Here is an 18,466-nt window from a genome sequence, read left to right on the forward strand (position 1 = left end):
CATGCTTTGCTTATGATCATCTCATTGTTTTCAAAGCGTTCGTAAGTTTTCAGTCGAAACACTGACGGCATGAGATTTATCAAGATAATTTTTATCCGCAGCCAGTAACTACTGGTGGATGGTACGAGTCCAACATGTATTATGTATCTGGCGTGTTCTCCCCTTTGCACATTGATCTGATGAAATATTTATTCCAATAGCGATTTCAATATTTCTGTGAAAGAAATCGGAGCACATACATTCATGAAGAAGGGAAATTTTAATGACGATGTCGCGTGGTGGCATTGATTTTTACAATCAGACATGCGTTGACCATTAAGCACAATTGAAGAGATTAGGATGGTGATCGGATCATATTACCAAACAGTTGCGACTTTATCTGCTTGAAGCGCCACTTCATTTAGCTGGAGAAGATGTAAAATACCAAAGATTAGGGTCATTTAATAAGTAATCGAACATATTTTCGCGGGTTGGGGCGGTAGGGAGGAAACAATTATTCTAATTTAAACATGTATTCAGGGCCGTGGAGAAAAAATCAGGGTCCGGGTGAAAATTATGCCCCCCCCCATAATCCCTTTAGCGTTAGTTGCTTCTTTATGTTCACCACGGGCCGAGGTTAATCACCTTTTTTCCTCCCCATTTCATCAGGCCTGGGGAATGTACTTGCAATATGCTGCATATCGCCTGTGTTCGGTATTCGGTGTGTACAGTTTTTGCTCTGCGAATTTCTGTCTTCGCTTGAGCACAACTCGAAATTCTTAAGATATTTTGTCACCACAACTAATGCTACCTTTGGCGTTATCCACCTTTTAATTGTTAAGCAATGCACATGACGTTCCGCAATAGTGAGACACCTGTCAAGCTAATGTTCTTTGAGTACAATATCAATACCAAAGCCATGTTTCCTCGGGATGACTGTCGAGGAAACCCACGAGAAGCGGGAATATCAGCCATCCTTAAGGAATACATAATTTGATTCTATGTAGTTGGCCAAATTTGATCCATTCCTCAAATCCACATAGTTTCAGCCAAGTTGGTAACCAATTTTATGATTTCAGAAGTCAGATCGATTTACGGAAACCAAATTGTCAATCTCAAAGGCTTTTGGGTCATCAACAACCCAGAATTGTGGTTATTTTTCTATGGGTCAGTAAGGCTACACTCGCCTGGAGGTTTATGCAGTTTGGATACCAAAAGAAATACATCCACTCCCATAATGCAGGGAAGATGTTTTCTGCAATACATGCTTTGGACAACTAAGCAACTTCTATCCGTCGTTGCCTTTTTTTTTGGGCTAGGGTAGGTGAATGCATTTACGCACACAGTGTTGGACTCCCGATTCGGTACGTCGCCGGACTACCAACTAAACACCTCCCCATCGTCAGAGGGCTAGCCTGGAACCGTTTGTCACATGACTTCGGGCTAGTCCCCGAACTCTCCCGCCTTGCGGAGCCTTCAAATCAGGAATTTCCTTTCACGAACGGGAGGGGAGAGGAGGAAGGGAACTGTCAGTTCAAGGAACCCCCTGCCATCGGGCTCCTCCACCGGTAGAGTTCTATCTTCTTAGCAACGAGAAGGGCCCGAACGTAATGGACAACACGGTTCCACCTGTCAGCAGTCCCCAGCATCTCTTCGACAATGTTGTCTGAAGAGAGATCCCTGTATTCAAATAGAGCTGCTGATGAACCCCATCCCACCTTCCACAAGAAAAAAAAGTGTAGTGGGCGTCGTCCACAACTCTATTGCAAAATACACAATCCGGAGAACGCGCCTTTCCAATCTTGTGCAGGTAAGACTGAAAACTTCCATGCCCACTTAAAAATTTGGTAAGAAAATAGTCAGTCCCACCATGCTTCCGATTCAGCCACGCACCTAAGTTGCCGATTAGCTGCGCAGTCCATCTGCCTCTAGTTTCATTTTGCCACGAGAGCTGCCACTCGTCTAGAGTGCGTTGCCGTTCTTCGCGAGCAACCACCTCCCTTGCGCTTGTATATGGCCTGACGCCCCTTAGCAAGAAGGGCGACGGGGATCATTCCCGCGATCACCATCACGGCCTGTTCAGAGACAGTGCGGTACGCAGACGCCACCCGCAGAGCTCCCCGTCTCTGCTTGAGGCGTTTACGATATACCTCCTTGTTAAGAGCGTCAGCCCATACCTCTGCACCGTAGAGCAGGACAGACTGCGTTGAACTCATCAGGAGACGTCGCCTGCTAGACGTAGGACCTCCAATGTTTGCCATTAGCCTACGCCGAAATTCCAGCTGCAGCCTTCTTCGCTGCTGCTTTGATTTGCTCAGAAAAGCTCATCTTTGAGTCAAGAGTCAACCCGAGGTACTTTACCGCTGATTTTGACTCGATTATCGACTCGCCGAACGATATGGGGCGCAGGGTCGGAATTCTCTTTTTAGTCAGGATGACTACTTCGGTTTTCCCAGTGCAAGGTTGAAACCATGAGTATTTATCCACCCGCTTACCCGTCGCATCAATATGCCGAGTCTGTTTTGCGCCTGTTCGACAGTGCGTCCAGCAACAAGCGCTGCGACATCATCTGCATAGTCGACCAGGCGCAACTCTTCTGGCATGTCGAGTTTAAGTAGACTGTCATAGGTAGCGTTCCGGAGGTCCGGCCCTAGGATGAATCCCTGTGCTACCCCCGGCGTGACCTCCATCCTCTTTTGACCCTTCTGTGTTTCATAGAGCAGGGAGATAGTCCCTCAATATCCCTAAGAGATAGTTCGGCACGTTGAAATTATCGTCTAATATGCCTAGAATATCTTTCCATCTTACGAAATTAAAGGCCTTTCTGAAGTCAAGCGTTACGAGGAGCACCACTTGTCGAGTTCGGCGGCTATGTGCCGCCGCACGTCGAACGGAGTCCACGACTTGCATGACAGCATCAAATGTGGATCTCCCTGCTCTACAACCAAACTGCCGGGGAGATAAATCTACGGCAGCGCGTATCGTTTCAGCGAGTCTACTTCTAATGAGCTTTCCGAGCATTTTCCCAGCAGTGTCAAGCATACATAGTGGACGGTATGTCGCCTTTCCCTTTATGGATCAGCGCAAGCCTCGCCACCTTCCAATGAGCAGGAAAAGTGCCCTCTTGCAGGCAAACGTTGAATGCGCCGAGCAGTAGGTCTGGCCGGTGTTGAAATACCAGTTTGTATACCTCTGCTGGAATACCGTCCGGTCCTGGTGCTTTCTTGCTATTCATAGAGAGGACTGCATGTTCCAACTCTTTTATAGAGAAATGTGGACAGCCCTCTGTGCTCTCCGTGCCGATGTCATCATTCCGTACGGGGTGCGCAGGGAAGAGTGCCCTTACAATGCGGTCCATCTGCTTGGCCTTAAGTGAACAAGGTTTCCGCAGTAGCTCTTCTCTGATTCCTGTGGGTAGAACCCTTCCCCAAGCTACGGTTTTCAATTCGCTAGAAGACAAATCCTTACATGATTTTGAGCGGAAAATTAGTCAACACTGCTTTATGCGAGGGGAAGGGGGGCCTGAAGTAAATGCGGGCCCCCTGTATTGTCAAATAAACCTAATCGTTTTACAATCTCTTTTCCGGACCTTTGAGAAATCTATAGAACCCGGGGAGAATCAACCCTTCCTCCTCCCGTCTCGCCAGGGCTTCCTATACTTCACAAAGGGCTAAACAGAACAACGTATGAGTTCGTTGTGAAGAGGTGCGTGAAAGTTGTAAATTGTGTTTGCTAAGTTGCAAAGTAGGTTGGCTTAGAATCAATTCTCCTTATTAGAATGGGTCTCAACTGAGTGAAAACGTTAATCGCGTTAGAGAAAGGTTTGGCTTAGCATTTTTCGGAGCCTATTGTTAGGATTACGCCTACAAGTGAAACTGTCATCAGTTTACCTAAGTCAATTATAGTCGCTTGATAAGATGTCATCCTACAAACAGAAATTTGAATTCAAGCGTGTTAGAGCACTTCGTTTCGAGGCCATAATTGTACCCTTGGGGCTAATTTGGTCTGTACTGCGCTTCCCCAAGATTATTACTTCAATTTAACCCAGGTACTCATTCACAACTGAGTCGATTGATACATCTGGTCTATGGTAGAAATTGTTTTGCCATCAATGAAATTTGTAATTACCAAGGATAAGATCGGCAACAGGAAAGGGTTGTGCCGTGGCTTGTTGAGGTTTACCGGAGTTGTATCTCGTTAGGATACATACTACAGTCCTGGAGACGCGCAGGAGTGGTTTTAATACCGAAAGCGGGTACGCGCGCCATGAGTTCACGAAGGACTTTCGACTAATCAGCTTCACCTTTTTCGTGTTGAAGACCCTAGAGCGCGGCCTGGACATCCACTTAAGAGCGATTATGCAGAGTACGCCGTCCCAGCATACCTACCTCAAAGGCAAATCCACAGAAACCGCTCTCCACAAGGTAATTGGCACGGTTGAGCGGTCACTGCAATACAAGCAGTATACACTAGCTGCCTTCTTGGATATAGAGAGAGCATTCAACAACGTTAGTACCTACGCCATCAAGGAAGCCTGGACCAGTATTGGATTGGATGGGTGTCTTACGTTTTGATTATATCCATGCTAAGTATCAGGATAATCCAGTCGGATCTGGGAGGCAACCACTTGATCAGAGCTGTGAACAGAGGCACGCCCCAGGGTGGCGCCATCTTTTCGATGCTTTCGTTAATAATGATGGACGAAATTTTACGAATATTGGACAGCAGCGGGGTAATGATAGTGGCGTATGCCTGTGGCGCGGCAGGATTCGCAGCATTTGAAATTTATTTCGAATGTTGCGAGTGCGAGCGAATAGATGGCGCGGATCTATCCACTTTGCGTAGCACGCCACGGGAGTGGAAGATCGGAGTAAAGTGTGCCATGAGTTTGAAAAAAGGAATTAAAAAATATATTCCTGATGTCAATTGAAAATTTTGTTAAGAGAGTTGAAAAATAGAATTAGAAAGTTTTGTTAAAAATAAATAAAATGAAAAGTTAAAATGTAATAACCAAAATATAAATGTTGTTGAAACTATAAGTTAAATATACTAATTTTGAACAACTAAAAATAATAAAACTAATCAAGTTTTGTCAACTTAATTGGTGACCCCGATACTTAAAAAACGACAAATTATCCGCCATCGCCGCCATTAGTGAAGTTCTATTGACGACAAAATTCGTCCGAGCAACACGGCAGAAATAGAACTTCCAAACACCGAGAAGTCTATCAAGAACATCAGTAGACCGTACGGCAAGTGATTTTCACGCGTTCGCATCTACAGTTGAGTGTGGAGTGCCGTTGTAAACATCACGAAAACGTGTCGCATCTCCACATCCCGAGTCGGAGCAGAGGCAAGAAAAAACGCGAGAAAACCTTCTCTACACAGTGTACTGTGCGACACACGTCGGACCCTCTCCAGAAGTAGATTTTCACGCGACTTCCCGTACGCACGCCCTCCTGCACAACACCTTTCACGCACCGGACTAGTCATCATTGTCACAACGATCAACAACAGCAGCAAACGGCTGTCCCCGTCGCCGCCACCGCTGCCGTCCACAGTCGCCGCAACCAGCATCACCGCTATCAGGCAGACACCGAAGACCCCGCCACCGTCGCTGCAGCAGAAGCCGCCACCACCGCCGCCGCCTTCACATCAACGCCGTCTTCAACAAAGAGGCCGCAGCAGCGAAGCATTATTGTAATTTATTATTGTTCAATACATTAGAAGTTTTAAAAAAAAAAATAATAATAAAAGTTTGAAATCGCTGCAAGAGACGGCGAAGAGGTGTTTAGCATCGCGAGATCTCCATTTTCATTGGTGGTATTTTTGGTCTGCGCTGGAGAGCGTCCGCTTCGGTCGTTGTTTTTCTCGTTTCGTGCGTGCATTTGTGGGTGCGGCCTGCCGTGTCGGTGTAAAGTTCACCGCGTTTCAGTATAAACTCACCGCGTCTGCATCTCAATCTCGTACTTAAGAAAAATGTCGTTTGACAATAAAGACGCGCCAGGCCCATCGGACCCACAAGTGACCGCCCTCGCCGTACGCGTTCCTCCGTTTTGGCGGCGGAACCCCGAGCTGTGGTTCGTGCATTTGGAAGCACAATTCCAAATGTCCGGCATCACATCGGACGCTACCCGCTTCAACTACGCGGTGGTCGGCCTGGACGAAGAGTCCATACTTCTGGTGTCCGACGTGGTGAAGTCGACATCGTACGTGCAGCTCAAGAGCGAGTTGATCAGGCGCCTGTCGGCAAGCGAGTCGGCAAAATTAGACCACTTGCTGGCGGGTTTAACGTTGGGTGATCGAACTCCCAGCCAATTGCTTCGTGAAATGAGGCAATTGGGTGGGAGCAAGATCGGCGACGACCTGATCAAGTCGCTCTGGCTGCGTCGGCTCCCGGAGGGCACCCAGGCGATCCTCGCTTGCGTCTCCGGTTCCTTGGAGGAACTGGCAGCGACGGCCGACCAGGTGCAGGAGGTGTACGTACGCCCAACCTTGGCGGCCGTTCAACCACCGTCGGATGAGGTGGGTGACTTGAGGCGCGAGATTGCCGTTTTAACAGCCAGTGTGGCCGAGATGCGGGCGACGTTGGACGCTCAGCGTTCGGGCGCCAGATCGCGAGCACGCTCGCGGTCTGCCACCCGAAAAGGGCGATCAGGTAGCAGGTCGTCAAGACAGTCCACGGACCAAGGGATTTGCTGGTACCACCGCAGATTCGGGGATAAAGCGACAAGATGTACGCTACCGTGTAGATTCTCTCCTACCGCAAAAAACTAGGTCCGCGGGGGGTCTTGGCGGCGGCCACCCAGAACGCAGCGCCACGTCGCCTAACTATTTTCGACCCCCTCAGCGGGCGCAGCTACCTCATCGATACTGGTGCGGAGGTTTCGGTTCTTCCCGTACCTCGGCAACATCAACTTTTCCCTCAACCGCTCAAACTTGCGGCAGCAAATTCCTCCCGCATAAACACGTACGGGTATAGGCAAGTGGACGTGAGTCTTGGCTTGCGTAGGACATCCTGGCGGATGTCAGCTTCCCCATACTAGGCGCAGACTTCCTGTGTCACTATGGATTGCTGGTGGACTTGCAAAACAAGTCTCTTATAGATTCCACGACCAACCTTAATTCGTCGGGACATATGGTATCTCACCCAGGCAATAATCTTTCCGTTCTTTTAGAAGACATTACCGACTCTCGTGTTCGGGCACTTCTCCAAAAGTTCAGCCAGATTACTACCAACTGTGGTCTCTCCAAACCAGTGAAGCACAATGTGCAGCACCACATTATCACTACTGGTTCCCCGATCTTCTCGAAGGTGCGTCCTCTACCATCTCAGAAACTGGCAATTGCACGGAAAGAGTTTGAACAACTCGTTCAACAGGGTATCTGCAGGCCCTCAAACAGCTGTTGGTCTTCCCCACTGCATATGGTCCCTAAGCCAAACGGCGAATGGCGCCCATGTGGGGATTACAGAAGGCTAAATGCACAGACTGTTCCTGACCGATATCCAATTCCACTCATCCACGACTTTGCGCATCACCTCGCGAATTGCCGCATCTTTTCGACCTTGGACTTAACCAAGGCTTATCACCAAATTCCAGTAGCTCCTGAAGACATTCCAAAGACGGCAATATGCACACCCTTTGGACTCTTCGAGTTCACCCGAATGACTTTCGGATTGTGCAATGCGGCGCAAACCTTTCAAAGGTTCATTCACTCAGTCCTGCGAAACCTCGAATTCTGTTTCGTATATTTGGATGATGTTTTGGTCGCTTCTTCCACTGAGTCTGAGCACTTAGCCCATCTCGAGTGCATTTTTCAACGTCTCCTTGAGGCCGGTTTAGTCCTAAACGTTGAGAAATGCAAATTCCTTCAACAACAGGTGAGATTCCTCGGCCATTTCATTTCCCCTGAAGGGATACAGCCCGACCCAGACAAGGTACAAGCGATAACAAGCTTCCCGCGTCCAAAGACAGTGAGGGAGTTGAGGAGGTTCTTGGGCATGCTAAACTTCTACCGTCGTTTCCTGCCCAAGGCCGCCCATCTCCAGTCCATTTTGAACGCGTACTTGTCTGGCCCCAAAACTAAGGACACACGAGAGATCGTGTGGTCTGAAGAGGCTATCTGCGCGTTTGACAAATCCCATCAACAACTGGCCGACGCTACACTCTTGGCATTTCCTCTGCAAGATGCACCCCTAGCCGTTTTTGTTGATGCCTCTGACATCGCAGTAGGTGCTGCCCTTCACCAAAAGGTGGACCAAGTTTGGCAGCCGTTGAGCTTCTTCTCGAAGCAGTTGAATCCCGCTCAACGGAACTACAGCACCTACGATCGCGAACTGCTCGCTGCATACCTGTCCATCAAATACTTCCGTTTCTCCCTAGAAGGCCGGCCGTTCACAGTGTTCACGGACCATAAGCCTCTCACGTTCGCTTTGAAACAGAAGCCCGACAAAGCGTCCCCTCGTCAGCTTAGACACCTGAGCTTCATAAGCCAGTTCACGTCAGACATCCAGCACGTGTCCGGGAAGGACTACATTGTTGCTGACGCTTTGTCTCGTGTCTCCGAAGTTAACATCCACGCCTCACTCGATTTCTCGGCTATTGCCAAGGCGCAAGTGGATGACGCAGCACTTCAGAGCCTCATGTCCAACCCCAAATACAAATTTCGGGAGTTGCCCATCTTCGGCTCAAACCTCTCGCTCTGCTGCGAAGACTCGGAAAAGGGACCTCGGCCATACATTCCGGCCACATTTCGCAAGGAAGTGTTCCACGCAGTTCACGACTTGGCGCACCCCGGCATCAGGACAACAAACCGGTTAGTCACCGGAAAATACTTCTGGCCCTCCATGAACAAGGATATCAATTCCTGGGCCAGAGAATGCATCGCATGCCAAAAGTGTAAAGTCTCCAGGCATGTAAGGAAAGAAGTGGGCTCATTCCCCCGCACTACCAAGCGTTTCCACACCATACACCTCGACATAATAGGGCCTTTGCGAGACTCGCACGGTTATAAGTATTGCCTCACAATCATCGACAGGTTCACGCGGTGGCCTGAGGCAATACCTCTGAAAGACATTACGGCGCAATCATGTGCTGAAGCCCTCTGTCGAGAGTGGATACCTCGCTTTGGCGTCCCTGCAGTGGTCATCACTGACCAGGGAATGCAATTTGAGTCCACCCTTTTCTCCGAGTTAGGCAAACTCCTTGGTTTTAAACGCCAGCGGACTACGGCATACCACCCACAATCCAATGGGATGCTGGAACGTTGGCACCGGACGCTGAAAGCCGCCATTATGGCACGCGACGACCCGTCCTGGACGCAAGTCTTGCCTCTCGTCCTACTCAGCCTTCGTACAACCCGCCGAGAGGAATTTGCTGCCAGCCCCGCGGAGCTGGTATACGGGGAGAACCCGAGACTCCCAAGCGATCCGGTCTTCGACAAGAGATCGGGTCTCACGGAGTCGGGGTTGGTGCGTCTGCTGAGGGACAATCTCCGACGCATCAAAGCGCCACCACCCTCTCGACACTCGTCCATACCTGCCTGTTCGCCCAAGGAGCTGGACACTTGCACGCACGTGCTGATCAGGACGGATGCCGTCCGGAAGCCGCTGCAGCCTCCATATGAGGGCCCGTACCGCGTTCTCGAGCGGGGAGAACATTTCTTCCAGCTCGAGATCTGTGGTCACAAAAAGGCGGTCTCTTTGTCCAGGCTGAAACCCGCGTGCGCCCCGAAGCAACGTCGTGTCCGCTTTGTGGATTAACGGCGAACGAAGTTCGGGGATCAGTCGCCGAAACCCCTAGGTTTCATCTGGGGGCGGAGTGATGTGGCGCGGCAGGATTCGCAGCATTTGAAATTTATTTCGAATGTTGCGAGTGCGAGCGAATAGATGGCGCGGATCTATCCACTTTGCGTAGCACGCCACGGGAGTGGAAGATCGGAGTAAAGTGTGCCATGAGTTTGAAAAAAGGAATTAAAAAATATATTCCTGATGTCAATTGAAAATTTTGTTAAGAGAGTTGAAAAATAGAATTAGAAAGTTTTGTTATAAATAAATAAAATGAAAAGTTAAAATGTAATAACCAAAATATAAATGTTGTTGAAACTATAAGTTAAATATACTAATTTTGAACAACTAAAAATAATAAAACTAATCAAGTTTTGTCAACTTAATGCCGACGAGCTGGTGATATTATAATAGTATCAGGGACGTTTCCATCCATTATAAGCGACATCATGGAATGAGCCGCAAGATGCGAACTCGGCATAAACCCAACCAAAATGGAACTGATGCTACCCACTACCAAGACAAGAGTACTTGAATTTCACCTACCACGGCTGAATGAGCAAAGATTGGTGCTTTCCTCCAATGTGAAGTATCTGGGTGTAATCCTAGATCCAAAAGTAAATTGGAGATTGAACATTGAACTGAGGGTTAAAAAGGCCAGTATAGCCATCTATGCCTGCAAGAGAACCTTCGCGAAGAAAAGGGGTCTCCGCCCGAGGATGGTTCTCTGGATGTTCACCGCTGTGGTGCGTCCAGTCCTAATGTACGGCTTTATTGTATGGTGGCAGGCTTTGAGCAAAAGTACAATAGAACGAAGCTTAATAGGATTCAAAGAACTGCGTGTGCAGGTGCTACTGCAGTCCTGCCCGGCAGATGTTCTCAATGTACTCTTGCATCTCCTCCCCATAGACCTCCATATGAAATATGTTGTAGCGTACAGTGTCGTAAGACTATGTGATTCCACACGGCCACAGTAACATCCTAGACGAAGTACCTAGGGAAATCGGGGCATTCCCCATGCTACATGCAAACTGAACTTCACAAGAAACTTTGCTGTGGACTTTCCTACCAGGGCAGAGTGGAAGACCGGCGGCTTGTTGCAGGGTTATAACACAGTATTCTTCTCTGATGGAGTCGGTGCGGGGGTTTTCTCGAATACACATAATGTATCCGGGTGGTATGGTCTACCAGGTTTCACTAGTGTATTTCAAGCGGAAGTACTGGCGATACTGGAATTTGGTCGATGGCTGGAGTATGATCCGAGCCCCAAGCGTAACATGCATATTCTGACCGACAACCAAGCGACCATTAAGGTGTTATAGTCAGCAACGACATCCTCCAGACTGGTGAATTATAGAGGGGAATGAGCGGGCTGACGGATTGGCCAGACGGGGTCTGCTCTTGGGAGTCCTTCGGCGGGTACAGTTGGTGTCTCGCTGGCAACTGGCAAGGGCGGAATCTATTCGCACTACTTCACAGCCGCGGGCCTTAGATAGCGAAGGCTTACCGCCTGTACCAAGTTAATGAGGATTTGGTCCGCTCATAGCATAGCCTGATCACGAGAGCTCCTGTGCTAGACGCATGCAAATGCATTTAAGTTTACGGCGGTCTGCATGGGGCACTAGCCCATAGCGGACCATATCGTCGGGCCTGACATACCCTACAGTATGCATTGCCGAAGCGGCGGAGAAGATGGGAAGGGCACTTCCTCTGCAATTACCCAGCTCTAGCTAGAGTCAGCTACGGACACTGGGTAAACCATTCTTTGGGAACTTCACAGAAATTTTTAGCTACAGGATGAATGCTACGGTCTGGCTCTGAAGATCAGAGCCGGCTGGACTCTGCCTCCCTACTCTCATAACTGCAACGGCCTTAGGAGTTTGTGGCGTCAAAACGGCGCATCACAGCGCTAATTGGGCTCCCCGGAGCCTACCTAGCTACTACATGAGTAACAAAGTCAAAGTTCTTAGAAAATTCCGTATAGATGGCGTGTACTTCCTACCATCGGGATATCGTGTGAATTTATCGGAAGATGGAACGCGCGCCTTTTCGGGCCAGGCAGGAAGGTCTTTTAACCATTGCCCATTTCATTTTGTCATTAGGAGTTTGAATAGTTTAATAGAATGGTTCGCTTATGTTGGATGGCAACGTAGGTAGGCGGCACGAACACTTTGTCTTGATTTATTCTTCTTGAAAGGTTTAATAAAAACCTCCTGCGGCCCAAAGGATGGTTGGGCGAAGGCGTCGAGGTCGTGAGGATACGTTAGCTTGAAAGAAGCTATTATACCCACGGGGGTGCCATCCTTCGTCATCTTAACGTACGAGAGAAGTGCCGGAAATGATGTAGTTGGGAATGTCGTTAGAGGAGGTAGACTAAGTCAATCTGGATACGAAAAGTTGCTTAGGGGAGTCTACTTTAAGTAGGGTGCCGGTGGAGTACGTGGTAGAAGAAGAGGAGCCTGAAGTGATGACAATTGCAGCTTGTGATGCTGCGGTGGGTATCGTCGATATAGCGCTGGAGGGGGAGCGCCTTCGGAGCGGTTCGTCGTCAACAAGGTGATTTGCAGTGCTGCGTCGCGCTACCGCACAGTGTTTGAGTGTGATCCTGTATCCTAAGTTGAATTAGAGACTAAACATAGAATTGAGGGTTAACAAGGCCTATGTAGCTCTTTACGTCTGTCAGAGGATCTTCGTAAGTTGGGTCTCCTGACGAGGATGGTTCTTTGGATGTACAATCCAATTCCAATCAGGCCAAAGTGGAAGACCGGCGATGTGTTGTGAGGTTATGATACAGTATAATATTTTTTACCGACAGTCTGCGGGATCGTACGGTCTTCCGGGTTTCTCCGTTGTTTTCCAAGAGAAGGTACTGGCGATATTGGAATCTGGGATATGATCCGCGCCTCAAATGTAGCATAGTCAATCTGCAACAGGTCGGTTGGGCATCGCAGTGGAAAGCTGATTAGTCTCGGCGGCACACTCAAAATCACCTTGATGTAGCCTCCCGTTTGTAGGAATGTAGAAAAGAATGACCGAGCATCACTACACTCACCACCTGCTCTAAGTCGAAGAGGATTTATTTCTTATAACAAGACCACCAGACGTCTATGCTATGTTTCGTAAGTATTTTTTCACAGCAATCACGCTCTTGGGAGTTTGTTGCATTGAAATGCGTACCGCAGCACTAATTGCGCTTCCCCGAGCACTGCAATTTACCTGGTTGGGCGTGGAGGCTGCCGCCGGGATGTTGTCGTCGCCTGGCAATATTGTATAGCACATGCTAGCTTCAGAAGGCAAAGGGACCTGATGACATGATACCTGAGGAAGGGGAAGAGTTGGGACCCAACACTGCGGCTTAATGAGTTCTTCAATAGCGACTGGCAAGAAAGCACCACAGTTCCAATATCGGAAAAGGGAGGCAATTTAGCAGAATATTCGCATTTCCGTCCGATCCGGTTACTGTCCCATACTGTGAAGATTAACCAAGCCGGGATTGTCTGATCTTGTTATGATGTTATAGACATCCAACGTCCAGCGTCCTACACACTGCCTTATGCAGGTGATGCTTTCCTAGCTTTTCATAGTAAAGTTGACCTCGGGCAACTTGTTCAAAAGTGGAATAATCGCCTCAGCCAAACACAGTCTCAAGCCGAATCCGAAAGAAACGAAGTTTTTGACGACCGATCCCAATGAAACAGTCATCGACAGCCACCTGCCCAGAATTGAGCGATTTAAATATTTCGGATCAATGCTATCAGCCAATGATGAACTGTGTTATGAAATTGCTAAACGCATCAACACAATTTGGATGAAGTGGCGTTCTTAAATTCAAAATTTGCCGCATGGTCATCCGCCCTGTCGTCCTCTATGGTTCTGAGCGTCGGCTGATAATAAAAGACAATGAACGGTGCCTCGCAGTAATAGAGACAAAAATATTGCGTTGGACCAGTGGCGTAACATGTCATGATCACATCTTAAATGAGGATATCCGTAATATTGGTTTACATCGATTGTATGTTGTCCGGATAGCTGAGTGGTTAGAGCGCAAGGCTGTCGTACGGAAGGTCGCAGTTCAAATCTCACTGGTGGCAGTGGGATTTGTATCGTGATTTGACGTCGGACACCAGTCGACTCAGCTGTGAGTGAGTACCTGAGTCAAATCAGGATAATAATCTCGGTCGAGCGCAATGCTGACCACATTGCCTGCTAGTGTACCGTCACGGTCTTGAATGAAGTGCTCTAACACACTTCAAGGCCCTGATCCAACATGGATTGTTGCGCCAACGATTATTATTATTATTATCGATTGTAGAAAATTGTGAGACGGTCGTCTTAGATGGACATGTAATTCACGCTGATGAGGATTCACTTGCCAAATTGATCTGAACATCGAAGTCGATAGTAAACAATCAAAAGGCAGGCCGAAAAATGGGACCGAGTGAATTTGCGTTGTACAACTTCAAAAGCACCGCAGTCACGGATGCGGAAAGGGGAGCAGACTGTACAGCAATATTCAAGGATGTTTCTAACAAGGGAATTGAAGAGTGTTAAGGAGGGCTGAATTAGGGTAAAGTCGGAGGAGGAACGCAAGATAAAACTAGACATTTTCGAAGCTCTATTGATGATATCAACGAAGTGGGAATTGAAACGAAGTTCGTCGTCGAATATTACACCCAGGTCTTGGAAGGAGGGCAGTAGTGAAACGGGTTGTCCACTAAGAGAATAGGAAAAGGATGTTGGGGAGGGTTTAAGCGAATACCACCTCTAGTGGCATTTGTTGACATTCAGTCTTAGCTTGTTGACCGAACACCAACGGACTAAATTATCAAGGTTGGACTGAAAGAGAGCACAGTCCAGTGGAGACGAAACAGAGGTAAATAATTTAAGGTCGTTTGCGTAAAGCAAACACGGGCAGGTGAGGATGGAGGCGAGGTCATTGATAAAAAACAGGAAGAGCACGGGGCCAAGTATAAAGCCTTGGGGAACACCAGAGGAAGGAGAGAAGGAACGAGATAAGTAACCATGAAAAGAAACTTTGCAGGAGCGGTATGAGAGATAGGAGGAAAGCCAGGAGATGACTGAGGGAGGGAAGTCTAGAAATGAGAGTTTAGAGAGGAGAATATTATGGTCAACGGTGCCAAAGGCTTTGGAGAAATCGGTATACATAGCATGTACCTCCTGTCGTGAATTAAAGCATTTAGCAACGAAGTGCTAAAGTAAAGACCAGAAATTTTGAAGCTGTAGACCTATGTTTCACGAAACCATGCTGCTCTTTGATAATGAGGTGACTGAAGTGTGTCAACCAGTCGCTGACGTATCTTTCCAACATTTTGGAGCAAGAGAAGAGTAGAGAGATGGAAGGTAGTTCACAGCAAGAGAAGGGTCTCCGTTCTTGAGGATAGGGATGATGAGGGCCTCTTTCCAGAGATGGGGAAAGTAACATTGTTCTAAACTTTTGTTTTAGATTATACTCACGGGGAGGGAAATGTGTTTTCTACAGTTAAGAAGGAAGAGGTTAGGAAGCCCACTGGGGCCAAGTCCGACATTGGGGTCAAGATGACCAATTAGGAACTCAACTTAGGAAGGCGTAAGGAGAGGAATGGCCGGAGATTCGGAGCAGTCTGCAGTTAAAAGAGACGTAGACGGTGGAGGAGTAGAGAGAGAAAACACTGAAATGAAGTAGATGCAGAGAAGGTCGTAGGATTTTTGTGGGGAGCTGGCAGTGGAGTCGACAAAGCTGATAGAATTGACTTCACAGTAGAGCGCATGGTCTTAAAGTGAGCAAGGTCGGAGTCATTCTTAGGAACCCGAATCTTCTTGCGTAGTGCATGTTTCAGACAAATGTTATTAAGAATCTCCGTTGTGAACCGAGTTGGATACGAACGTAGGCAAGCGGGAGAAGAAGGGACATAACAGGAGAGGAGATCGGATATTGTAAAAGGTGTTTAGAGCTTGATCACAAGTTGAGTTGCTTAATATATGTACCCAATTGAAAGATACTAAAGCTGAGTTTCCTTAACGAATAACTCATTCAGTGGGATGGTGAAGTTAGCGAAAGGGATGAAAGTAAAGAGTGACTTGACAACAAAGATAATGCGTCCAAGCTCAAAGTGAAGATTCCGTTCTTTTCTGAAACACATTTATGCCCATATACACGCTACGGTGTGATGTTTCCTATTCCTGCAGATTCGGAATTTGAACTGCAGCGGATGAGGACTACGTGAATGGGACGATAAAAGTTGGTTCAGTTTGTAATTGTAACAATATTCATATGAATTTTACCCATCTTGCAATCAATCGTTTGTCTTCTCGATATAGTTGTTGGATTCTGGGAACTTTTAAGTTAGTCATCTATGGAATAATTGGATGGTGAAATTATGGAAAACGTAAACATCTCAGCATTAATGACCACTAAATGTCCAATGCGTAATCATAAATGGCATATGGAAAATCTTATCAAATAGTCTCGTTTCTATCAAGTCCCGGGAATCCGCTCTTTATGATTTTCACGCTTCATTTGAATATAAACTCGCCGTTGTGCAAACATATCCCCTTCATCCTTAACAGAAATGTTATTCGATCCTCAACGGATCTGGAAGTGCATTTGGTATTTTGTGAACTATGACACTTCCGTGCATGGACGGCACTCTGGACCCAATTCCCACTTGAGGGACTCAACGAGACAAGGAAGATCAGCGAAAGACTCTGTGACATGATATTGTTTCAGCGACTGGGCACTGACACTGTCTGGTACATCGGAACCGATCAAACGACTCCCTAGGGACCTGGGCCATGGAACAGAGAACTGATTCCTCGCGCTTACGAGAAGCAGATGAGATGGACTGAGCAGAGTACCACATGGTACGGTTTTGATGGTGATTGTTCCTAATCATAACATAATTAATAACAAATTAGTGCGAAAATGTTATCACTTTACTATTGAGTATGGTGTGCAGCACATTGCGAGCCGCTTGGGTAAAGCCACTACTACTTGGCTAGTCCAACTAAATTAGATGTGCTGGAATAATTGAATTATCGGAAGACTACCATGTAGTGATATCACTTGGAACCCTTCGGTTTATCTTGGAAACTAATCTGCTGAAGTAGTTCACAGGAGAGCTGCTTTCAGTTTATTTCGAAATCTTTCCGCATCTATCTATTTTGCTGAGACTGTAAAAAAATCTATGGAATATGAGATCAATAAACCAGAACTCTGCGAGAGGGTTTATAAGTTTGGGAAATTTTAGGAAATAGTTCAGTTTCCAATAATCGCGGATATTAGACGGGAAGCCGTGTTCATCCAAAAAGATGGAATTTCTATCAAGTGGATTTCAGCAGCTCTACTCGGACCTAGAAAATGATTTCCTCATGTGGGACTATTCGGAAAGTGGAATCGATATAATAAGTAAAAGTGATTTATACGAACCGTGCAACCTTCAATCCGACAACAATGATAACTATGAAATAACCACACTCCTGACAAGTGATTACGGCAAAACTTTCGAGCCTTTCCAAAATGACTTCGACACCAACAACTCCGAATATTTTGACTACAGTAATCAGATCTCTGAACCAGATTGGGAGCATGCATTCCTGGAAAACTATCTTGAACTTCCTGATGTTGTCGATTTGCTGCCTGAGCGAACCCCGTTGTGCAATGAATCCTGTGATATGTTCCTGAAGGAAAGTTCCGAAAATCTAAATAAATTTCGTCCTGAAAGGGAATGTCCTAAAAAGTCTCATTCATCAAATCAATCAGATCTTGAACAGGATAAGGTTTTCCCGTGTACGTATGGAACGTGTAAGAAAGTTTACGCAAAACCAGCTCATTTGAAAGCGCACATTCGACGTCATTTAGGAGATAAGCCCTACGTGTGCACTTGGCCTAATTGCACCTGGAAGTTTTCGCGGTCAGATGAATTGGCCAGACATAGGAGATCACATTCGGGAATCAAACCCTACAGTTGCACGTATTGTTCTAAGTGTTTCTCGCGATCGGATCATTTGGCAAAACATAAGAAGGTTCATGAACGGAAAATGGCTGCATGCAAGCAGAAAGGGATTATTTTGACGAATTTACCACTGATACGGCCTGGAAGGAAACCGAAGAATTCCTGTGATATTTAGTTAGCCCAGTGCGTTTAGATTAAGTTTGTTTTGTAAAAACTAATGAATAAGTAAGAATAAAATGTTTTATAATGATTTTTCAAAAAAAAAACTGTCTTCATATTGGTCTTCTTTTTTTCAGCCTTTGTCCCGTGTCGTGATCGGTTTCGCCATTTGGATCTACGGAATGCCTGATCTGGGTGCAATCTCGAGGCTTTTAAATCCCCATCCAGCGTATCAAGCCATCATTGTTTCGGCCTGCCTTTTGGTCGTTTACCATCGACTTCGATGTTCAGATCAATCTTGGCAAGTGAATTCTCGTTAGCACGAATTACGTAACCATACCATTGAAGACGCCTCTCTCGCAATTTTCCCACGATCGGTGCAACTCCATAACGATCGCGGATATCCTCATTTCGGATGTGATCAAAACGTGTCACGCCACTAGTCCAATGCAACATCTCTTCCATTACCGCAAGATGCCATTCATTGTCTTTCATAGTCGGCCAACATTCAGAACCATAGATAGCGACAGGACGGACGACACTGTGGTAAATTTTAGAATTATGACTTTCGTTGATACGTCGATCACAA

At 47.0% G+C, this 18,466-nt stretch overlaps 1 protein-coding gene across 1 annotated transcript; it reads left to right on the forward strand.

Moving 5' to 3' along the window:
* Positions 1 to 17,044: 17,044 nt before the first annotated feature.
* Positions 17,045 to 17,897, forward strand: LOC119659874 (Krueppel-like factor 5). Its single transcript, XM_038068192.1, has one exon. The coding sequence runs from the start codon at positions 17,075 to 17,077 to the stop codon at positions 17,891 to 17,893; it is 819 nt and encodes a 272-aa protein (XP_037924120.1). The 5' UTR covers positions 17,045 to 17,074; the 3' UTR covers positions 17,894 to 17,897.
* The last annotated feature ends 569 nt before the right edge of the window (positions 17,898 to 18,466 follow it).

This window comes from Hermetia illucens, chromosome 6 (assembly GCF_905115235.1).
Source record: "Hermetia illucens chromosome 6, iHerIll2.2.curated.20191125, whole genome shotgun sequence".
Taxonomy (NCBI): Eukaryota; Metazoa; Arthropoda; class Insecta; order Diptera; family Stratiomyidae; genus Hermetia; species Hermetia illucens.